Source organism: Lepidochelys olivacea (assembly GCF_965140295.1).
Source record: "Lepidochelys olivacea isolate rLepOli2 genome assembly, chromosome: 6".
Taxonomy (NCBI): Eukaryota; Metazoa; Chordata; order Testudines; family Cheloniidae; genus Lepidochelys; species Lepidochelys olivacea.
The window spans coordinates 118,308,091-118,333,370 of NC_140416.1; the positions used below are offsets into that span (position 1 = coordinate 118,308,091).

The 25,280-nt window shown below is 41.3% G+C and overlaps 1 protein-coding gene across 1 annotated transcript; it reads right to left on the bottom strand.

Moving 5' to 3' along the window:
* ACTR10 (actin related protein 10) lies at nt 1-18,307 on the bottom strand. Its single transcript, XM_084629962.1, has 13 exons — nt 18,153-18,307; nt 15,846-15,918; nt 14,325-14,407; nt 12,017-12,125; nt 8,452-8,559; nt 7,948-8,015; nt 7,527-7,606; nt 6,998-7,033; nt 3,966-4,045; nt 3,803-3,876; nt 3,269-3,350; nt 2,070-2,271; nt 1-698 (listed from the first exon to the last, which is right to left on the bottom strand). Exons 1-13 carry the CDS (start codon nt 18,227-18,229, stop codon nt 517-519), a joined length of 1,254 nt encoding a protein of 417 aa, XP_084486088.1. The 5' UTR covers nt 18,230-18,307; the 3' UTR covers nt 1-516.
* Between the last annotated feature and the right edge of the window lie 6,973 nt (nt 18,308-25,280).

Below are 25,280 nucleotides of genomic sequence, written 5' to 3' on the forward strand. Positions count from 1 at the left end.
TTTCCAGGAGACATTTTAATGTATGAACCAACAGCTTATGTTAACATGTGCAACATTTTATCCAGAGTTTGGCAGAGGAACTTCCACAGATGGTTTCAGGTAACAAGGAATCTCCCTCATTCTTCTAAGATATTTAAAACAAAACAAAAACATCTAAAACAACGCCTCTTAATTTTGTAACTACTGTACATATATGTATAGAGCAAACAACTTGGTAGTTAACAACTTGTGCCAGTTACAATATTTCCATAGAAAGGAAAAAAAAAAAAAAAAAAAAAAACACAAGTACATCACCGTTGTCAAAACCAGTGTTTTGGGTTTTTTTAAATCTAAATGTAGAATTTGTATCCAACTTCAATATAGTTCCAGCTAACAAGATGCTCCCAAGCCACACCTATATAATTGATTTTAAAACAGTGTTACACCTGATTCACTTACTGCATAAGAAGCAACTTGTACAGGTCTGCTTGAAATACATGAAAGGAACCCTTGTGCAGCTGTGTTGTATTCAGATGCTTATTTCTCAGTGGAAAAAGCCCTCTTCATCAATGGTGGTGGGGCTTTGCCAACATCAAACATCATTTCCAAAGGAGGGTTATTGAGACAGCACCAGTCAGGTATACGGCCTGTCTGACTGTAATATTCCTTGGACACTGAACGGCTTCCAAGTATGTCCTGAAGAGCTCCAAAAATGGCTCCTGCATTTTAAAAACAAAATTTCACATTAGTTCTTATCACACTGAATTTCTTTCTCCCCTGCTCGGTTGCAGGAATCTCCCCTAACTCTTTTTCAACCCACCAAAGAAGAGACAAAAGACTGAATATACTGGGTCTAATCCCTTTCCCTCTTTTATGTATTTTATTGCTTCATTCCACACCCTTCATAAGTGACTGAATAAAAGACCCATATGGGCTTTATTGCCAGTAGTTTCCTGCCAGAGGCCTTTCCCTGAAGCTATAAAACTCCAAGTGCTTCAAACAGGTACCATCAATCCCATGGGTAAATAAAATTCCCCCAGAAACTAAGCCCTGTGGGAAACTCCTAGCTTGGCACAACGTGCATGAGAATACGTTTGTACTACTCGTGGAGAAAAGTAAGCCTATGCTGGTTAACTGACATCTCTTTCTGATGAGGAGCTGCAGAAAGGCTGATGACACCCACAATATCAAACATTTGCAGTTCTGTGGCACTCACTTCCAACCAGGCTTACATTTATTAAATTTTGTTTCTCTAAAATTCTACTCTAGTTACGTACAGAGGCTTAGTTTATTAGCTGAAACCAACATACTATAAAATCAAGAATTCTTGTCAGAAGAAACCTTTAGCCACATGGAATCGCCATGAAATGCCTCTCTTGGCCCTTCTCTTTCCCTGATTTACAATACCGCATCCAAAACCCAATGTGGGGCCTGAATATTCTGTGTATATAGCAGGTATCTGGGAGTTGCGCAGTGAGTTAGCAGTCTTTGCCTAGCCCATGATTGGCAGCTTTTAAGTCAATAACTGCCCCGCACCTCTTTTTTTTGCATGGGGGGGGGGATCAGGGCCTAACTCACTCTGCGCTCAGCTCTGACCCAGGCTGCTACTAGAACTACCAATGCAGCAACTGGAACTTGTAGCGGTCCCTGCATGCCCAGGGGAGACACTGCAGCGCCAGCTGGAGAGGAGCTATGAAAAATCCGGTCCCATAGCAAATGACACCCCTGTCCAGCAAGTTTGTGCTTTGGATGGTTACTTTGCTGTGCCACCACATGGCATGAATAGTGTACTGCACACCTGAATCAACAATTCCTGTCTTACACACCACCGCTTCAAATCTGATGTTGCTGCTTTTCAATGATCTGCTATGTGGTGTCATTAGTGGGGCAAATCTCCTGCCCTCCAAAACTCCAGGACGCAGCTTTGCTCCACAGGACTGTAGTTATTGTGCCTCATGTCAAAAAGAGCTCAGATGCAGTTTACACTTAGCAACGTTTCAAAGAACTATTGTCATTTGCTCCTTCCAAATCCCCTTGTAAAACCTTGCTTTTCCCTTCATACTTCGGATTAACCCCAGTGTCATTCTTACCTCCCAGCCAAGCTACACAGTTGGGTTTGGCAGGTGGAGTGTGAATTCTGAAGGTCTTAGTGGCAAGTGCTTCTTTGTATTTTGGTTTATCAACCAGGTACCTAATTTCAGCCATTAATCTGTGTAGGAATCCTGGCAACATAGCAGTGCCACCAATAACTACTAAGTTCTCAGCCAGCTGCTTCCTGGTGTCTATTGGGCACTGGTATAAAAGAAAATTGAAAATGTTCAAATGAAGTTATATACACAGCATTCAAAACATGTCAGAAATTTCGCTCCTCTCTCTTTACCAAGTGACATAGGTGTGTATTTCTGTTAACATAAGCACAAGACAATGTACATTATGTGCAGCAACTCATGTGTGTTTTATAGAGGCCTGCTACCCCTCTCAAGGTGTCCCATGCTGCAGTGACCCTCTCCCGTAGCAGAAGCCTGACTGACTTATCCCTCCAGAGCCATTGCTTGCTTTGGTCAGAGGGAGTCACTCGAGAACAATGTAATTTGACAGGTTTCAGAGTAGCAGCCGTGTTAGTCTGTATCCGCAAAAAAGAACAGGAGTACTTGTGGCACCTTAGAGACTAACAAATTAATGTTAGTAATGTAATTTGAACCATCCCAGTACCTCTAGGCCAAGGAACCCAAAACACTGGGAATTATTTAATGGGATCAATTTTAATACCAAGGTGAGCCCTAACTTGAAATAATTGTCTTAAAACATCCAAGTTTATTGCCCTCGCAAAGAATTACTCATTTGCAAACTTTGGTTCAAACAATATATTTGTAACTGCAGAAACGCATCTTTAAAATATACCTAAAATGAGATGTAGTTTACATATGTACTGGTCAAGCCCATATTCCATATTTTTTTCCTAACCAGACAAAGACATTTCTTCTTATGATAAGCTATCACGCCTCAAGAGAATTTCCAAGTCCAAATAAAAGACCTTAAAAGAGTGGGGAGAGTAATAAAAATGCTGACACCTCTTGAATTATAGCACTCAAATTTCTAAGAGTACACAATATGATGTAGTTTCTCATCTTCCCTAAGCCATTCATGAGCCTGATTCAGAGAACTCTTACCTGTACACATGGTCCATACTTATAATCAGTGAGACTGCCCAAGTAAATGACTGTTTGTAAAACCAGGCTCTATGCAAGGTCACAGCAATGCATGCAACTTTTTATACTGGTAGAGATACCTGAATAAGTGCATCCAGTATTAAAGTGGCAACTGATTTCTCTTCATTATCCTGCTCAAACACTATTTCAACAACTGAGTCTCTGATGACAAAACAAAACAAAGCAAGGAGCATTAGCAACAAACAACAGCCTATCAGTATGGTCTCATTGTTTCCCTGTGTTCCCCCAAGTGTCTGTTTCCACCTATTGTCTTTCATCTTTCAAAAAGTTTAGAGTCTTAGTGTAACAGAGACAGTTTTTGTTACATGTTAGTACAGCACCTAGCACAATGGGGTCTTGGTGCATGACTGGGGCCTCAAAGTGGTACCACAGGCTGTTATTATATTGTGAAGTTTTAGGGGCCTCAAATCACAAGATCAAAGTGCAATGGTTCATTAATGCCCCTAAACACACAAGTCTTATAAGACAAATAAGTCTTACCAGCACACAACTGAGGCATCATTTCTAATGGTTTATTTCAATATTCAGGCATCTGGGCACTACTCTAACACAACAATAAAGTAATCATGCATTTTAGTTATAGTATTTCTAACCTGATTGATCCAACTACATTCAGAATCTTCTCTCCATCTAGAGGGTACTCTACATCTGGAGGTGGTGAAGGACGCTAAAACAAAACACACACATCATCTGAAAGGCAAAAAAGAGATCTCCTTCCACTTCGAAGAGGAGGAGAAACATTTACTCTCCACCTACCTCAGCACTGCCATCCATGTTAAACTTTGCTGCCTGGATTTTCAGACCACGTTGGAGATCACTCACAAAACAAGTGCGGACTTTATAAAAGAAAAAAATAAATAAAGACTTTTTTTTAGATGCCTTAACTTCCCATTGCCTTGGAGTAGCTTCAACACAGCTTGTGACTTCTATCCCTTTACTTAATGTACTTGAGACCAAATTCTACATTTTTATGTATGCAAGATATTGCTACTTCCTGTGAAATACTCTGACAATACTTATCAGAACTTAGGCTCTGGTTGGGATGCAGAATTCTAAAGGAAGTAGCATTCATACCACAGGTTTCAGAGTAGCAGCCGTGTTAGTCTGTATTTGCAAAAAGAAAAGGAGGACTTGTGGCACCTTAGAGACTAACCAATTTATCTGAGCATGAGCTTTCGTGAGTTACAGCTCACTTCATCGGATGCATACCGTGGAAAATACAGAAGACGTTTTTATACACACAAACCATGAAAAAATGGGTGATTATCACTACAAAAGGTTTTCTCCCCCCCCCACTCTCCTGCTGGTAATAGCTTATGTAAAATGATCACTCTCCTTATAATACATACCACAACTATGCTGCACTAGAGAGGATTCTCTTTTTGAGGAACTAAATAGCTAGATCTAAAGTCCATGGAGTGTTATCAACTCTGCCTTTTTGTTGCCAGGAGGCAGAAAGGATAGCGTACTGCATTTGAATCAACAATTCCAGTCTTACCCGCCACCATCTCAAATTGGACATTGCTGTTTTCTAAATGGTCTGCTATTATGTGATGGTGTTAGTGGCGCATATCTCCTGCCCTCCAAAACTCCAGCAGGAGCGGAAGAGCCAAATTCCATTTGTATCTTTAATATAACACAAATAACCATTCCAGCAAGTAACATCTTATATCTGGTTAAAAATAATGGTGTCAAAAAAAGACAGCGATCAGAAAGCTGCATGTGTGTCCAGAATTCTAAAAAGCCATTTCCATGAATTACATGTGATGAAATATTAGCAGTGTTTAATGTTAGGATATAGATATTCAGGCCTGTCTGTAAAGGCCTATACTCTAAGAATTTAGGTGTATTCTTATCACTTGGCTAGTGATAGAGGTATAAAAGAAAGAATCAAAATCACTGTCTGCTGGTGTAAGGGCCTTCTCTTACTGTGACAGTCTGAGGCCCTGTTCTTAGGCTAAGGCCTTTGGCTAAGCAGCAGAGGCAGCCATAAGCTGGGAAGCGAACGGTCACATCCTCACATTCCAAACTAGTCACATTGAAATAAGGTGATATTGGGCTGCTAGGCACTATCAGGACAGGATTGTATTCCTATCACCTCCAGAGAAAGGGAAGTGCCTAGAAAATGTAAAAGGAAACTTAGTTTGATAGCATCCTGTCTGGCAAGAACTCACTTATCAATAGCTGGGATGTGAAATCCTCACTTCTGTATTGTTTTGTCATTATAGTTCCTACTTTGCTGTTGTTTGTCTGTATAATCTCTGTCTGGTTCTGTGATTGTTCCTGTCTGCTGTATAATTAATTTTGCTGGGTGTAAACTAATTGAGGTGGTGGGATAGAATTGGTTACATAATCATGTTACAATATGTTAGGATTGGTTAGTTAAATTTCAGGAAAATGATTGGTTAAGGTATAGCTAAGCAGAACTCAAGTTTTACTATATAATCTGTAGTCAATCAGGAAGTGACGGGGTGTGGGTGGGGGTGGGCATGTGGGTGTGTGAGATGGGAACAGGGAATGGGGGTAAGAAAATTGGAATCATGTTTTGCTAAAGGGGGAGATGGGAACAGGGAATGGGGGTAAGAAAATTGGAATCATGTTTTGCTAAAAGGGGAAATGGGAACAGGGAATGGGAGTAAGGAAGTTGGAATCATGTTTGGCTAAGGGTAGGAATGGGAACAGGGACACAGGTGTAAGGCTCTGTGGTGTCAGAGCTGGGAAGGAGGATACTAAGGAAGGAAACTGGAATCATGCTTGCTGGAAGTTCACCCCAATAAACATCGAATTGTTTGCACCTTTGGACTTCGGGTATTGTTGCTCTCTGTTCATGTGAGAAGGACCAGGGAAGTAAGTGGGTGAGGGAATAAGCCCCCTAACATTTAAAAGGTATGGAGCATCTTAAGGTATCGAGGTGCTTGACATGTGGTCTTTCCCCCTAGTTTGGCCCAACAGGTAGATAGTATTTCTGTTAAGACTGGTTAATAAGCCATAGGAAACATTTCTTAAGTTCATCAACAATTTTTATTTTCTATTAAATGAGTTTTAAAGTGCTTTGGGATGAACTGCATCTAAAGTGCTATAGAGAAGTTAGTATAGTTTTGTACAGAAGTATGCCCAATCTTTTGAAGTGTGAATTTATTAAGTTAATTAATATTTCATACCTGATCCAATATTCCAAAATGCCTTTTACATGCTATTTTCAGTTTTGGTGAAGATATCATACTATGTGGCAAACACAGAGCATGCCTAGCTAAATCATTTTAAGCAAGAACTAACCATCTTTTAAGTCAGAATTTCTCTGGAGTAGTGGTCTTTTTGAACAGAAGCAACAGAAAGTTGACGTTGCCAGTTTGTGGAAGTTAAATCTGCTATTAATCAAATGTAGGGTACATACTGTGTGTTTCTATAAATAGTCATCAGAAAAAAACAGAACACGAATATTTAAAAATACAATACCAAATTAACCTAAACTGCTGATGGATGGATACACAAAACTACCCAATATCCTTACATTGTGTTTATATGCAAAAACACAAACACTCAGCTATATCTGGACCAATACCCCACGTCTAATCTCAGAAGACTGATGCAATATGACTGACAGAACACCTACAATATGGACAGTACTTCAAGTTCTCTTGCTGATATAAGAAATATGACAAAAGGGAATTTAAAACAACAGAATCCCATAAATTTACAGTGGCAGGGTACTGTAAATGTAGTGACATTGTTAAGTTGATCTCTGGGGGAAAGCACAAAATAGGGTTTCTTGAAGTAAAGAGTTTTACCTTTTATATCCTCTACAATGTCTTCTGGAACTGAGCCTAAAAATAGTTAATAGTTTAGTACAGATCTTCATTAAGTAAAAACAGAACTTGCAAAATCCAACTAATAATTGAAGAAGTGTGAATTTAGTACAGAAACTGCACACCAATAACTTTAAAAGATTTGCTGGAAATAAGCAACTTTACTTTCGGGGAAGAAATGTACATGAAAAAAAGAACCTGTCTTACATTTGGAAACAATGTAACATGCTCTTCTCATATTCAAAATGTAACAGACAAAGAATATAGCACTAACTTTATTTCAAACCAGTTAACAGGGGTTTGTCATGAAAGTAGCATACTAATTAATTTTATCCTGGGAGAGGAGACATGGAAGCAGCAGCATGTTAAACCTGGTGGAGAAACATTAGTTTATTCTTTCTGATTTTAGCAGCTTGAATGGAAGCAGAGAAGGAAGCGGGATTAACCCACCTTCCCCAGTATGATTACCTAAAAAGGAATACATTTAGGTTACATCAGAAATACACCTTACCCATCACTGATGGGAGTCTTTGTCCTTTAGCTACTCCTGTGTCAACAGTGCACTGCTCCAACAACTGATTCTCCAGCTCCCTAAAATGTTGTAAATATAAAAAGTAAAGTATAGTTACCACCCGCTACCGAGCCTATGTGTTTGCACCATGCCAGCGCTACATTATTTACTTCCTTCAGTAACACTTTCTTTTAAAGAAAGACTGAAATAAATCCAATTTCTCAACTGTTATTTCCACAGTTCCCATCATATTTCCATGGCCACTACATGTTTGCAACTTTAGAATGGGACGGTAACAAAACAGAGGCTATAAAACAATTTAATTATATTATAATAAAGTAATTGACTAAAGATTAATTTTCACAATCAAATGGCATAATCAATTGACAGAATTATCTTGGATGTATAACTGTAAACTTACTTGTGAATTGCTTTTCCTCCTAAGGGAAGGGCACCCCAGCAACTCAAAATTGGGATTCCCTCATATACCTACAAGCAGCTTAGGAAATCTCACTATATTATAATGTGTTTGCCATCTGAAGACACAGGGATTGAAGGCATTTTTCTTCCTCCTTTCCCTGCATCAGTTATAAATATTTCCAATAGTCAATTCTGTCCAGAACTCTCATTAATGTGTAGTATGTGAGGGAGAAACACAGAACTGTCAAGCAATAGAACAAAGATTATGTCTGTTCCTATCCCATCCTTTGCAAAGAGCATAGGTCTAGGGATTCTCATGTAGTAAATCAGGATATTGTGATATTCTCCACTCTAAAACAGCAAGCCAGAATATTACGATCAAAGCTAAATTGCTGGTCTGTCCCTATTCTTGTCTATCATATTTCAAGTCTATAATAAAATTAGCTACTTCTGGTTATAGTTTTCCTGCTGAAGATTTGATTTCTGGATTATTATTCAAGGATACAGGCAGCACAAGACTTTCTGCGTATCCACAGTCTAAAACCATAGCAGAATTAATCCCAAGTGTCAGAAGAGACATCAGGTGACTTGGGGCAAACAACACAGAAGGAACCTGTAATGAGACCAAAACGATTAAATAAATTCAGTGCAAGAAAACTTGAAGCTTTATAATTTTCATTGCCCCCCAATTTCATAAAAAACCAAAGACTGAACAATCAAGTACTGAACGGCCTAGTCTTAATTCAGGATTTAATCTCTTGTGATGATGACCAACTAAATACAGAAGCATACTCAAATTCATTCCCAACATGTTCATCGCTATACCATGTCCACATATATGCTTAATAACACTGAATAGTAAGAGGGTTGTAAGAAAAACAAGTATTGTGTATGGAACATAGCTTAGGTCAAGTCACAGTTGACTACAGAAGGCCAAACATAGCTCTTCATAACATGCTGTGAAGACACGAAGAGGTGAACAAAGGAGACAAAAACGCATACAAGTTTTGATGCGTGGCCAGTGGGATCATGCTCTCCGCTGTACAAACACTGATTAAAAGCCAGTACTAGGAAGTGTTGTTCTCAGAGCAAATCAACAGCTCTTTTGGCCACAAGGAACACATTGCAATACAGGTAGGAAAGAGGGAACTCTAAAAGGAAATGTGAAAGAAGCAGCTCAGACCATATAGCTAGATGAGAGCCCCAGCCTTGCCCTAGAAATCTCGCTCTCAGGGTGGTGACAACCCCTTCGGCAAATACCCTCCCCTGAACTCTAGGAAAAGAGAAAAGTAATTCCATAAAGCTTTTATTTACTGGCAACAGTACAGTGTAATTAGATCACAAGATAACTATTTAGAAATGCTGACCTTGTATCAAATGTCACATGTATTTGGAACACCACTAATGGTGGCCCTACACACAAGGCTCACTTTATGTGGCTACCAGCAGGTTTGTTATCATAGAACCAGGCCTCAAAACCAAAGTACGAACCTCTCCCTGTCACCAGTCATTATGGATAATGTTTAAAGCAGCTCTATGCTAAGTTCATTATCTGTCATCCTCACATTGCAAAGTAATCAAAAATGAAAGGCATTTCTCTCTCCTCTTTTTTAACTTTCTGTAAACGGATTAGAAAATCCACTCACACTGCTCACCAAATTTCAGGCGGAAAAAAAAAGATTAAGTATACCAGGAAGGACTTATACAGAAATGTAATCTCTGACAGTTTAAAATTAGTTATAAAATTAGTCTGAGGAGACAAACTACTTATTTGCATAGCCTTTACCAAAAAATCGTAGCCACCTGACCTATGTGAACTGAAAGTTTATGGCCTCATCTTGCAAGATGTTTTCCATTGACACTAGGATAAAAATTAGATTCTGATCTAACAAAAAGATTGGTTATGTGAAGGACATAAATATCAGAGAAGTTCTTATTTAAGTGAGTACAGCCAGAGTTTAGGTCACGTGCTAGACAAAGATATTGGCTTTTACCATAAGACTTTATCAAGACCTGTGTTGAGAGAGAGCACTAAGAAATGTTTAAATATAGACTCAGGTTTCTGGCAGCACTCAGTGGGGATTATTGGTCCTATCAAAAATGAGATTATGTGAGCTATTTTTTGCCAAGCACAAGTGAAAAAAAAACCCTATAGGTAATTCTTGCTAATATATGCTATTTAGATAACTGCTATTTAAATGAGTCAGGAAAAATTCCCTCTGGTCTCTACCTCTCTGTCTACCTCTTTTCACTTTAATTCTTTTCCCTTTATCCTTACTCCTTTGTCCATTACCACAAGTGCCAAGTAAAGCAATGGCCACTAGCACTATTGCTAATATCCTATTTGATTATTCTACATATCCTACATGACAGATGGTATTCACCCAAGAATGCTAAAGGCACTCAAATATGATATTGCAGAACTAGTAACTGTGGTACGTAACCTATTGCTCAAATCAACCTCTGTACCAGATGAATGTTGGATAGCTAATGTAACACCGATTTTTATAAGAGGCTCCAGAGGTGATCCTGGCAATTACAGGCTTGCAAGCCTAACTTCAGTACCAGACAAATTGGCTGAAAATATAGTAAAGAACAGAATTATCAGAGACACAGATGAACATGATATGTTGGGGAAGAATCAACATGGCTTTTGAACAGGGAAATCATGTTTCACCAATCTATTAGAATTCTTTGAGGGTGGTCAACAAACACATGAACAAGGGTGATCCAGTGGATATAGTGTATTTGGACTTTCAGAAAGCCATTGTCAAGGTCCCACACCAAAGGCGCTTAAGCAAAGTAGGCAGTTATGGGATAAGAGGGAAGGTCCTCTCATGGATCAGTAACTGGTTACAAGACAGGAAACAAAGTGTACGAATAAATGTTTTTACAGTGGAGAGAAATAAATAGTGGGGTCCTCCAAGGATCCGTACTGGGGCCAGCATTCTTCAATATATTCATAAAGGATCTGGAAAACGTGGTAAACAATGATGTGGAAAAGTTTGCAGAGGATATAAAATTATTGAAGACAGTTAAGTCCAAAGCTGACTGCGAGGAGTTACAAAGGGAATCTCACTAAATGGGGTGACTGGACAACAAAATGGCCAATTAAATTGAATGTTGATAAATGCAAAGTCATTCACACTGGAAAACATAACCCCAACTATACATACAAAACAACGGGGTCTAAATTAGCAATTACCACTCAAAAAGGAGATCTTGGAGTCATTGTGGATAGTTCTCTGAAAACAGCTTTTTTTATTGCTGCTGCACAGTGAGCAGATAACAAAATGTTGGGAACCCTTAGGAAAGGGATAGATAGTAAGACAGAAAATATAATAATGCCATTACATAAATCCATGGTATGTCAAAACCTTGAACAGTGTGTGCAGTTCTGGTTGCCCCTTCTTGAAAAAGATAGGTTAGAACTGCAAAAAGTACAGAGAAAGGCAACAAAAATGATTAGGGGCATGTAACAGCTCTCATACGAGGAAAGATTAAAAAGACTGGGGATGTTCAGTTTGGAAAATAGACAACTAAAGGGGGATATGATAGAAATCTATAAAATCATGAATGGTGTGGAGAAAGTGAATAAGAGTTATTTACCCTTTCACATAATACAAGTACCAGGAGTCACCCAATGAAATTAATATGCAACACGTTTAAAACAAGCATAAGTATGTATTTCTTCACTTAACACACAGTCAACCTGTGGAAATGATTGCCAAGGGATGTTGTGAAGACCAAAAGTACAATTGGGTTCAAACAAGAATAAGATAAGCTAATGGAGGATTGGTCATCAATGGATATTAGCCAAGAAGGTCACGGATGCAACCCCATGATCCGAGTGTTCCTAAACCTCGGACTGACAGAAGCTGGGACTGGACGACTGGGGACGGATCACTTGATAAATTCCCCTGTTCTCTTCATTCCTTCTAAAACAGCTGGCACTGGCCACTATCAGAAGACAGGAAACTGGGCTAGATGAATCACTGTCTGACACAATATGCCCATTCTTATATGACCAATTAAGACAATGAATGCCAATAGCTATGTAATACACGTACCTCAAAATACTTGAAAAGAACTCTAGTGAGGGTCTCTCTGAAGTGTGAGGGACATAGCACAGATTCCACTATTACAACGCGGCGGTCTCTGGGATTCACCAGCAGATGTCTGGAAAACAGCACATATATTTGTAAAGAAGCATAAACTGAGACTAGTATGTTAAATTTAAGTGTCTCTTATGGGACCTGGTATGTTCTTTCAAGTTTTTTTAACTACTTCTTTTGAAAGTTAATTCAGTCAAAATCGTAATAAATAATAATGTGTACTTAGATAGCACCTTCCACCCCACATCTCAATGCATCTTACAAGGAAGCTTCAGAACACTCAGGGAGGTAGACATTATTCCAGATTAGGAAACGGCGGTGCACACAGAAGTTACAGTCTTGTCTACAAATGGATTATGTACCTCTAAGTATATTGGTCTGTGTGCAGGCCATCCCTCAGTGACTTGTCCAATGCCATGGTGCATTTGTAGAAGACCTAAGAATATGACTCAGATCTCCTGACCCACAGTCCTGTGCTTCAACCTCTAGCCCATCATCCCTCAAAAAGTTAATAGAAAAAGGGGAACAATTTGCATTTTCTCAAATAATAAAACCATCTTCTAGGTGCAGAAGAACGTGTCCCCAGCATTGTTAGGATATAGATATTCAGGCCTGTCTGCAAAGAATTTAGGTGTATTCTTATCACTTAGCTAGTTATAGACGTATAAAAGAAAGAATCAAAATCACTGTCTGCCAGTGTAAGGTCCTTCTCTTACTGTGACAGTCTGAGGCCCTGTGCTTAGGCTAAGGCCTCTGGCTAAGCAACAGAGGCAGCCATAAGCTGGGAAGCGACTGGTCACATCCTCACATTCCAAACTAGTCACATTGAAATAAGGTGCTATTGGGCTGTTGGGAATACAATCCTGTCCTGATAGTGCCTATCACCTCCAGAGAAAGGGAACCGCCTAGAAAATGCAAAAGGAAACTTAGTTTGATAGCATCCTGTCTGGCAAGAACTCACTTACCAATAGCTGGGATGTGAAATCCTCACTTCTGTATCGTTTTGTCATTATAGTTCCCACTTTGCTATTGTTTATCTGTATCATCTCTGTCTGGTTCTGTGATTGTTCCTGTCTGCTGTATAATTAATTTTGCTGGGTGTAAACTAATTAAGGTGGTGGGATATAATTGGTTACATAATCATGTTACAATATGTTAGGATTGGTTAGTTAAATTTCAGGACAATGATTGATAAAGGTATAGCTAAGCAGAACTCAAGTTTTATTATATAGTCTGCAGTCAATCAGGAAGTGGGTGGGTGGGTGTGTACGGGGGAAATGGCAACAGGGAATGAGGGTGGGGAAATTGGAATCATGTTTGGCTAAAGGGGGAAATGGGAAAAGGACACATGTAAGTCTCTGTGGTGTCAGAGCTGGGAAAGGGGACACTAAGAAAGGAAACTGGAATCATGCTTGCTGGAAGTTCATCCCAATAAACATTGAATTGTTTGCACCTTCGGACATTGTTGCTCTCTGTTCATGCGAGAAGGACCAGGGAAGTAACTGGATGAAGGAATAAGCCCCCTAACAAGCATGTCAGAGACTTTGTGTCAGAAACAGAACAGCACTGGTAGAGGACAGGAAGAAAACCAATAATGCTTGAGGGAGTGAGGCAGTGAAGTCCAGTAACAAAAGTAATGTCTGCCCACAACAGGTGTCAAGTCATTCTGTACGTGGATGTGAGTGGGACATGAGAGTACCAAATCTAAGTTCATGAGGACATTTACACCAAGGGGAAGTTATGTTCTAGTCAAGTAAATAAATAAATAAAATAAACCTACAGATTTCAGTGATCCCATCAGGCAAATTATAAATCTCAGATTTTGAACATTTGGATCCAGACTTCCAAGCCCTTGTTCACATCAGGTCTGGATTTTCCATTTACCTCAATGGGCTTTGGAGTCCTATGAGCAGCCCCACTGAAATCAGTGCAACTCAACAGAAGAACAACAATTTTCAGGCTCAAGCAATTTGTGATTATGTCACAGTTAACGGTTGTTTTATTTATTTGGATGTTTTTAAACAATAAGATGCATATCCAAGGCTCTAGGTGCTTATCACACATTTACAACACAATTCAAATTTTAGCAGCATTAAATGTTTCAGCAAGAGCTCAGCCAGCCAGCCGTGTCTCCTTCCCATCCTTTTATCATTCAGGAAACACAACATCAGCCTTCTCCAGAACCCCTATAAAAACAGACATCTTTTGCAACATGCTCAAACAAAAGCAGCTAATCAGACAAAAATATCCCAGTGCCTCTTACCTGAAATACAGCATGTGAATAAATTCCTTCAGATATGAATACAGCTCTTCTGTGTTAATATTATACTGAACGACTTTGATAGGCTGCAAAAATAAAAATTTCTATTAAAATATTATCTATAGTATACAATTAAAAAAATAGTTATTGATTTTAAAAAGCATCATTTTCCATTGTTTGATGTATTAATGTACTTCACAAAATAATCCTACAAATTATTTTACTTGAATCAATTTTGAAATTTTTTTTCTTTAAAACTTGTCATCAATTTTAATGTGCAGGAAAGGTGTCAAACTGACAATTCTGGAGACTTACATCCCCTACTAAGAGAAAAAGCATAGCATAGGCAGAGGCAATGTGCCTCAAACCTGACCCTGTGGTTATGTCTACACTGCAATTAAACACCTGAGGTTGGCCCATGTCAGCTGAAGCAGGCTCACAGGATTTGGGCTGCCGAGCTATAAAACTGCAGTAAAGATGTCCAGGCTTGGTCTTGCAAGGTCCCAGAGCCCTGACTCCACCCCACGCATCTACACTGCAGTTTTATAGCCTCACAGCCTGAGCCCAAGTTAGCTGACATGGGCCAGCTGTGGGTGTTTAACTGCAGTGTAGACATACCCCTAGAGACCACCTCTAAAGGTACCAATTAATGCCAAATGTGGTGGTGTGGACACTTGCATGGTGGTGTGGACACTTGCTCCAATCCTGCAAAGACTTACGCACGTGCTTAACTTTATGCACTGATAATCATCTTTTTGAATTCAACAGGATGATTCACAGTGCGCAAACACATGCATACATCTTTCCAGAACTGGGGCCTAACTGATCAACTGTATAACTCAAGCAATAAATAGTCTTAAATATTTGAAAGGCCCCATGCCTACCAGCTGTTCTGCATATGGGGACTCCTGTGTTTGCATGGAGACCCATTGATTGAACACCTTGTAGGATTAGAGCCTTAATTTGTAAGTAATACTGATGGAGAAAAAGAAAGTTTCCTGAGGATTAACAATTTACTGGAAGGAATTTATAGCCCAAATCACAACAGAGAGAACAATTATACTGAGAAAACAAGGTCATCATTGCTTTTACAGGTGAAACGTTTTTGTTATTTTTAAAAATACTTTTGAGGATTATTCTATTTATCCTGTTTTGTGTGTGAGGTGGCAATTGTCAAATCCATGTTTGGCAGTTCCAGACACTTTTATATCAATCAGCTTACCCTATTAATTTACTATATGGTCCCAAATTTCTAATTTAGGGATGTGTCCAATTAATTTTTCATTTGTAAAAGCCAGCTCACTTTATGGTTGTTCATATAACAAGACCATAAGTTTCATAATTTACTCTTAATAGGAACAGCTAAGAGATAATGGACGTGGTTTATGATGGAGGAAATAATGACACACACTTCTGTGATGTCTGAACATACATATTTAAAGTATTTCTTAAAAATAAAAATGTAACACAAATAAATCTTGAATTTGTGAATCTTTCCCAATAGTAAATTTTAAAAACTGTTACCTTAGGAATGTCAGGTTTCTTTATTTCACTAGGAATAATGCATCTTGGTCCTGTTTCTCCTGCAAAACCACATCTAAAGAAAAATATTTAAAAGTTAACTAATTACATATATGTATTTCACATTTAAGAACTGCCAAGAAATTAATGATCTGGTATTTCAAATAGTAAAAGTGGATTTGATCATCAAAACAATTTAATCTGTACAATTTTTTTTAAAGTCCATAGAGGCGTTTTATGTATGATTTACTAGGGCCAGGTCTACACTGCAGACTTTTGCCAGCATAACTAGGTTAGCTAGTGGGGTGAATGGGTGTGATCCCCGAGTAACATAGCTGTGCTTGCAAAGGCCATAGTGTAGATGCTGCACTTTTACTGGTATAGCTTGTAGGGGTTGGTTTTAATATACCGGTACAAAGCACAGCATTACCAGTATAGCTGTGTCCACACTAGGAGCGCTTTGCCAGTATAGTATACTGATATTCTTATATTGGTAGTGCGGTCATAGTGTAGACTCAGCCAATGTAGTGAGTTCAAATTGGCAGGATTCCAAGCCAAGATTTAGAATAGCTAGTCAAGTTAACTTTTCATAAACAGGACATATACAAAAGGACAGCAAATTCTAAAGATTAAACAGAAAAAATAGATACCTTAAGGATCAGGTTTTAGGAGTTCGCAATGCTTTACATTTCTTCTGTCTCTCTTGAAATAAATATTAGAAGTTCATGCACAATTTGGTAGAAAGCCTATCCATGATTTCAGAGTTTAATGTTTTTAAAGTAAAGAGGTCAATAAATATATTTTATCTTGGCATTCTGATACCATGATTTCCTTCGATCACTTTCTTGAATGGGGACTATTATAGAGAAAAATGGCCAGACTTCAGAATATCAGTATTTATACATATGTAGAGGATTTAACAAATCCTTACTATAGTGCTATTTTTATTACATATTTAGACCCCAATGCTGCAATCAAATCCACACCACAATCTCTTGTCCCTGCAAGGATCTGATTGCAGAACTAGGGTCTTCATTTTTAATAATCATATACTGTCATGTGGAAATCAGCACCATCTGATCCCAAGATTGGTGTGATTAAGGCCACAATCCTACAACTGCCTCCACATGGGAGCTCATGCTCCGGCATGCAGCCCCAGTGATATTACTGGAGCTCCATCCATGCATCGGGCAGCATAGAGGCAGGTGAAGAATTGGGCCTAATGTAGTACAGCCACAAATGTGACATAAATGTAAACAAATGACTCCGTTGCAGTTATAGGGCTCAATGTCGCAAACATTGCAGGAATAAAAATTACTCCTCCAAGTAGGTCCACTGAAACCAATGGAACTACTCACGTGAATAATATAGTCACTTGCTTAACTGTTCGCAAGATCAAGCCCATAGGTATCTTCTTATTTTAAAGTGAATACTGTGCATGCAGAAGACACTAGCATAAAAAAGAAAGGATCTGGAATTTGGCACTGATAATACAATACAAAAAAGGACACTTTTGGGTGGGAGACAGAAGGGGGTATAAATAGTTTTACATTACAGCTATCAGACATTTTCTTTTGTAAACTGGTCTAAGAATCATTCAACTTTTTCACATTTTGATGTGAAAGGTAAAGTGAAAGGTAAAGCTTACATTTAGGCTTTATTTAGACTAGAAAAAAAAAGGTGTGTGTGTGTGTATTTTAAATCAAGTTAGCTAAAACAATTTGTCTACAATAGGTGCTAAGTGGGTTTCAAATCACATTAGTTAGGTTTGAGCAAAAAGGAAAAATAAAACCTAGAATATAGAAGGCGTCAAATAAAAATCTCTCAAGATATGAAGGAAGTCTCTCAATATATTAATTTCAAAATGAATCAGACATGACATTTGAAAGCTAAATTAATTGAGTAATGACCACTTTCAGTTGAAACTGTTCACTATTTAGAATAGCAGGGATTGTTGAAACCTTAAGGCAGAGTCAAGACGTTCATGGCCATGGTACCCGAGTGCCAGGCCCTTTATTACGATCAAATCATGCAGGGCAGGGCTGTTGCGCCTCCTTAGCGATGGTGACAGACCAGTCGGGCACCGGTCAGGGCTGGGCCCGGCCTGACGTGCGGTGGGGACACAGCGCTCAGAGGGCAGGAAATGCCGGACACATCCCCGCCCGCCCGCGCTGCCTCACGTCGCCACAGGGCGGAGATGCCGGGGATACGGGGCAGCCCCACCTGCACCCCTAACATGGGCATCGCGTGGAGGCGGGGAGCCTGCCCGCAACGAGCCCCGGGACCGCCGCAGCCAGCCGGGCCACTCACTTGGTGAAAGATTCTCCCAGGTCTATCACCACCGCCGTCTTCTCCCCGCCGCTCCCCAGGCCCTCGTACAGCGGCATCGCCACCGGCCGCAGAGAGCAGCGCCCGGCAGCCTCCACAACAATGGGGCCTTCCTCACTGACCGGCGCAGGCCCCGCGGGCAGGGGGGCCTTCTACCTCGGCTGGCGCAGAGCGGGGCTGCCCCTGATCGTGCCTGTTCTCAGGTTTAACCCCTTTCTCGGGGCTTGACACTTTCAGCGGGAGCTAAGGTGATTCTGCTCGTCGCCTTCTTCCTTCCCTGCGCTAGAAACTGTACGGCTCCGGCCTGAACTGTTTTCAGGCACGCAGTAGTCACCTTACGAGGGGGTATGGGTAGGGGTGGGGGAAAGGCGGACAGAGACAGCGAGAGATGGCTTTGGGGAAGGGTGCTGGGGGTGAAAGAGAGAGAGGGCCCTTGCAGGAGAGGATGACGAGGAGGGGTGCTGGGGATGAAGGATGGAGAGGTCCCTGGGGGAAAGTGATGGAGGACGGTTGTTTTGAGGACTGGTTTCAGAGTAACAGCCGTGTTAGTCTGTATTTGCAAAAAGAAAAGGAGTACTTGTGGCACCTTAGAGACTAACCAATTTATTTGAGCATGAGCCTTCGTGAGCTACAGCTCACTTCATCGGATGCATACCGTGGAAACTGCAGCAGACATTATATACACACAGAGATCATGAAACAATACCTCCTCCCACCCCACTGTCCTGCTGGTAATAGCTTTGATGATAGATGATAGCAGATGATCTAAAGTGATCATCAAGTTGGGCCATTTCCAGCACAAATCCAGGTTCTCTCACCCCCTCACCCCCCTCCAAAAACCACACACACAAACTCACTCTCCTGCTGGTAATAGCTTTGTGCTGGAAATGGCCCACCTTGATTATCATGCACATTGTAGGAAGAGTGGTCACTTTGGATAAGCTCATGCTCAAATAAATTGGTTAGTCTCTAAGGTGCCACAAGTACTCCTTTTCTTTTTATGAAACTTTAAACTTTCATTTTTAAAAAAAGTAAAAAATAAGTTTCTAGCCCTCACAGTTGTAGAGAAAAGCATGAAAATGTGAACCCTCCGTGCCCGAAACCCAGAAAGCAAATTGTAAAAAAGATATATTTAAGATCTCATGACTGGTAAGCCAATCTCATGATTTTTAGGATCTGGCATGATTTTTGAATGCTTGGGTTTGGCAATGCTAGAATAATATTATTTCATGGTATTATGATTCAGTAATATCAGCAATATATTATCATACTAACACAATGTTAGAGAACAGATTTATTTATATATGTATGTATTGGCTAGAATTTATGTCCCTGTGACAATCCTTACAGTAAATTATTTTTTGTCATTGATTGCGTAATTTGGTAATATCGAAAACTATGCTGGCAATGCAAGTTCAAAACAACTGAAATAAAATGTGGCAGCTAATCCACTGAATGCCCAAATTTTCTGGTCACTGCAGCTACAGAAACTGCTCCCTATTCTGTTTAGTCACTAACCCCTTCTTTGGCACCCATGAAATAACACCTTAGGCCTTTTGGGGTAGAGTGTTTGATTCAGCCCTGCTCAATATGCACAAATAGTAGACTGACCTACAAAAAGGAAGGTGGCCCAATGGGTAGGGCGCTTGTTAAGTACTTGGGTTCAAGTCCCTGCTCTGCTGCAGACTTTTTGCGGTCCTTGGGAACATCACTTTGTCTCTGTGCCTCTGTTCCTTGTTTTTTTAAATGGGGATAAAACTCTGCCCTACCTTACAGCAGAGTTGTGAGGATAAATAAACTAAAGATTGTGGGGTGTGCAGGAACAATAGTTTTAAGGACCAGATAACTACCATAGATAGCCAAAGAACTTTCCCTAAATCTAGAGATTCTCTATCCAAATATAGGTTAGCTAGGGAAGAACTGAAAATGATTTTGGCCTAAATGTATGAGGATTCTCCTTAGATGACAGCTTCATTCCCCTCAGACAGAAGAGAAACAAAATACCTCATCAGGCCAAAGAACCATTCTTCTTCCACTTCCTCTCAAAAACAACAAGCAGATTGGTAAGGGAAGACAGGGACTCCGAGATACTCTGACAGCAGAAGTGGGACAGGCCACCCTGCCCTCACCTGCATCCAGCAGGACTGTTTCCTGGTTTTGATGGGCTGAGGTTGGGAGGTGAAGTATTCTGGGAGTTGGCAGTAGAAGAGCATGAGTGGTAGGGAGGTCATTTGTACAAGTGCTCTTTTTTAGATAGCTTCACAAAAATAGTTCTTGAGATTTGACTTGATTTGATTTCGTATCAGAGTTTCTTGCGTTCCGTTGGCCAGACCTTCCTCCGGATAGGATGCTTTGTCACACAGCCACCACCAAAAGCCTTCCAGAGTTTGCAAAAAGACTGTGCTATGTCAGACCCTGGCAAAATCATGAACTATTGAAACCTTATCTAACAGGGTAAACAAAACTGTGTGTGTGTGGGTGCAGTATAACAAAAGACTTGAATTCAAAATTAAGGTTGAGATTTTAACTGCATAAAAGGAAATTCAGAGTTAAATTTCCCTCAGCAGTCTTAATTTGTTCTCCCTCACATTATAGGAGAATGCCAACTCTGCTATAGTAAGGTTGACCATCACATTCTTTTTAAAGGTGGACTATTCTAAGGGCTCTAAAATCTGCAGGCTTAAGTACATTGTCTTGAAATTTGCTATGCCTTATGGGTAAGGCTAAGGTTTTGTCATGGATATTTTTAGTAAAAGTCACAGAGGGGTCACTGGCAAAAAGGAAAAATTCACAGAAGCGGTGACCCGTCCGTGACTTTTACTAAAAATATCCATGACAAAATGGGGAACTGCAGGTCCCCACACTGCCTGAAAAGAGGCAGCTGTGCAGGGGCTAGGAACCGCCTGTGGCAGCTGGGGACTGCATGGTACCCCTGCCACCTGTAGCTTTGGGGGTCCCCCACTGCTCATGGGGGCTGGGAGCTCTGGGGTACCCCCGTCAGTGGTGGCCGAGAGCTCGGGGGTTCCCCTGCCGCCTGCAGTCACCAGGATCTTGGGGTTCCCCCACAGCTGCTGTCACTGGGAGCTGCAGGGGTTCCCCCACCATGGCCAGGAGCTTCACGATTCCCCACTGGCAGTGGCAGCCGGGAGCTTGTGGGTTCCCCTGCTGCCTGGGGGCTCGGGGCTTCCCCCACCACAAAGCAGCCAGGAGCTGGGGGTTTCTCCCGCCAGCAGCCAGGGGCTCGGGTGCCCTCTGCCAGCAGGGACTTGGGGGTTCCCCCACTGCCTGCAGAGTTCGGGGGTTCCCCCACCACTAGTGGCAGCTGTGGGGTACCCCGCCACCTGCAGTGGCTTGGAGCTCTGGGGCCGCCAGAGGCACCCGGGGTACCCTGCAGCTCCCGACAACCCCCGGCTGAAGTCACGGATTCTAGAAGTTCCGTGACCTCCGTGACTAAATCGTAGCCTTACTTATGGGGGTGCTGGGTAATATTAATGGTCCATATCTGAAGTCATTTCAGCAAGAGTTTCCTGATATACAGCCGCCGTAAAAACAGCATTGTTCAGACTCAACTTAGTTCTTCTAAGGTTTTTTGTGAATGCCTGGGGCTCAAGCTATGGCTCTGATCATTCCTCAAATGATCTCAGTCACTTGACATTTATCTCAGCTAGTGCATGGCATTCACTGGCTATTTAGGGAAGCAATATTGAAAAAGTTACTAATCTTTTGGAGTTTGGATCTAGAGGTTGGCTCATGCCCAGTGGCCAAGCCAAAGAGACTGAAGGATCCATATGAAACAAGATTAGGGCTCTACTGAAGAAGAGGGTTTCCAGGCAGGCTTTTGTTACATTCACTGGATGGTGCAAGGTGACATCCAGTGACCACTGAACCTGAGCTGCACCCATGCACTGTGAATTCATGGCAATTTTCAGAGAATGTGTCTTGTGCTCATTGGGTGACCAGACATTCCAATATTATTGGGATCATCCTGATATTAAGGGATTTGTCTTATATATAGAACTATATCCTCCCACTTTCCCCTCCACCCCAAAAAAGCATCCAGTTTTTTACACTTGCTATCTGGTCACCATATGTGCATATTCCTTGCATTTTTCAGGGTTCCTTTTGTAAGTTTTGCCCTGATACCAAAATGTATGGTTTGGGTGATATTTTAAAGTGTTTTAAAATCCACATTCAGATTCTGATTTTACTTCAGAAGTTTTGTCGAAGAAATTAGAGGGAAGATGACAGACAGGATAATGTCGTCATATTTCCTGAATTATGGCATTGAGTGTGATCAAAGAAAAGCAAGTCTCTGGGTTATTTGGTCAACATAGCCTCCCAACATGAGCTATTCTTAACATTTTCAGATGTTTATAACTTTTCTGGTGCAGAGCGAGGGCATATGGGGAATTGGAGCAGTGAGGCGGAATGTGAGGGGTGTTGGAGTGGTGTAGTGATTGAGAGGGTAGAAAGATGGGAGGGGAATACTGGGTAAGGGGTTTGGGTCTGTGGCTAAGGGAGAGAGGGAGGGAGCGTAACTGGGGATGGGTGGTAGGGGAGAGAACAGAGATTCAGGGGGGTTGGAGCCTGTCTGAGGTGATTACAGGGGGCATGGAATGAGTAGCGGGGGAGCACAGGAGAGGCCAGTCTGAGCCCTTCTCCCAGCCCCCTATGTGTATGCTGGGAACTGGGGAATTCTGCCCATTTTGGGGGTCCTTGCCAACCCTGAGTGTGACCCAGGATCTGGAGGGCCCTTCCTCTTTCTTGGGTGTCTAAGCCCCTCCATGCATGAGCCGGGATACTAATTGCCTGAGGGAGTGGCGGATGAGAACGCCTACTGAGATGAATGGTGCACTTCACACCTCCCAGGGTTATTCTTTCAGGCTGTTTTTGTCTCCATGGAGTGGCCACATTCAGCTGAAATAAATGAGCCACTTCACGCCTCTCTGCGCCTGTTTGTGCTGCAGATGAATGTGTAGAGCCCCTTCCTCACACAGTAGGTCCAGATATGAGGTAGGAGCTCTGCATCTCCATGCTCCTGCCCTGTCCTGCATCCAGCTGGTACATGCACTCCTCCCAGCACCATCACCTCCTCCTCCTCATTGCCCCTCCAGATTTACCAGAGGTGTGGATCTGAGGGGAAGGGGGTTTGGAGCAGTGTATTTATGGATATGTGAGGTGAGGGGGGGAGGAGGTACTTGAAGCAGCAGGGAGGTAGCAGCAGAGGATATGGGGGTGGTCTGAGCACGGGTGGGTGTAATGGAAGGAATGTTGGAGGAGTTGAAGCAGCGTTGGAGCACTGTGGAGGTGTCTGAGCAGTCAAAGGGAACATGGGAGGTCGGAGTAGCAAGGGAAAATGTGGGGTGTGATGGAACAGTTCATTGAGTTGTGGGGTGGAAAGGAAAGTGATAGCTGTGTAGTGGGGATGTTGGGAGGGCTTCATCTCTGTGCCCCCCAAAAGCCCTTATCATGCCCCCTTTTGTCCAGCCCTTCAAAAATGACCTCATTGAGTCCAATGTCCCTGTTCTCTTCCAGCATCCTCTTCTTAGCTCCTCAACCTGTGGAGCTGGAGGTGTCCCATGCTGACACCTGTCTCTGTGGGAAGAAAGACTGGGGAGGAAGAAGTGGGCTGTGCTGTACAGACAGAGAAACAGGAGAGGAGGAGTTGCGAAGGCAGTGGAGGGACAAACATGCAGCCAGTTATTCTGCCATTGGGAGAATCATTGCTAAGGAGTCAGAGATAGTAGATGGGGAGAGCTGTGCTGGACCTAACCTACATCTAACACAATGAATGCAGCTGGAGTGCATGTAGATAAATGCTGGAACACAAATCATGGCAAACTGTCTTAGAACTTCCTCATGTCTACCTCTTATGGTTCCCCCCCTTACTGAACCATTCCCAGAGGCTATTGCCAGGTCCAGGTAGCAGAGTTATGGATGCATCTGGCATGTACCTTAACTTTGTACTTCCTGCTTTTCAGAGGTTTAATTATAGCCACTCACCGCATTCTGGAAAGGCATCCGGCACCACTGGGCAACCTTAACGCTGTGTTAATGTGAAGCTTTTGGGCTTTAATATGAATTAAAGTGGGGCCTTTTATCATACTATGTATATACAGTAATGCTTGTATTATTTGTTTAAGCATTGACAATGTGCTTGGCACTGTACAAGACACAAGTCAGATATTGCTATAGCCCCAAATAATTTACAATCTAAACAAGGCTCATACAGATTAGACAGGATCCAACAAGCAGCCCAGAGAACAGAATGACTACAGTTTGCTGCTTTTTTTTTTAATCTACTGTTGACTTGCTACTTGTGGGTATCATGAAAGAACAGAGTCTTAGGGAGGTATTTGAATGATGAGAGGTTGATGGATTGGACAAAGCTCACCAGAAAGTTTATAGAAATGGTACAATTTAAATGAAAAACAATACATGTCATCAGTCTCACTGAAGAAGCAAGTATCAGAGGGGTAGCAGTGTTAGTCTGTATCCAGAAAAACAATGAGGAGTCCGGTGGCACCTTAAAAACTAACAGATTTATTTGGGTGTAAGCTTTTGTTTTTTTACCCATGAAAGCTTATGCCCAAATAAATCTATTAGTCTTTAAGGTGTCACCGGACTCCTTGTTGTTTTACTCAAGAAACAGTATAGAAAAAAATGGAAATCCTTTCTATCATGCAATGTTGTGCTGTACAGAATGGTTGCATCACTGAGTGGAGTGCAGTCATGTGGTGAAAATTGCTATTAGAATGTGTATGCATGGGGACAGAGTTAAGGTTGTTTTGATTTAACTCTGCAATTGCTGAGAAGCTTAGATCTCAGTTTCCTGATTCTACACTTAAATATAACCTTAAGGCAGGGGTAGTCAATTATTTTTTGTCAAGGTCAAAATTTCTTTGTCAAGGTATAGTCAAGGTCCAGACTCCAGAGAAAATAATAAATATAATAACAATGATAACAATAAGTCAATGAAAAGATTTTGGGGTCCGTTCAAAAGCATCTGGCAGTACGGATTTGGCCTACAGTCCGCCTATTGACTATCCCTGCCTATCGGTTTACAGTTTAGGGACATTTTTCTTGTACGTTTGTTATTTCTTTGTAAAA

Coding starts and splice junctions, on each gene's coding strand:
- ACTR10 (XM_084629962.1), bottom strand. CDS start 18,229: ATGCCGCTGTACGAGGGCCTGGGGAGCGGCGGGGAGAAGACGGCGGTG. Junction 7,034..7,526: donor AAGACTCCCATCAGTGATGG/GTAAGGTGTATT, acceptor AACTATTTTTAG/GCTCAGTTCCAGAAGACATT. Junction 699..2,069: donor CTGTGTAGCTTGGCTGGGAG/GTAAGAATGACA, acceptor TTTAAAATGCAG/GAGCCATTTTTGGAGCTCTT.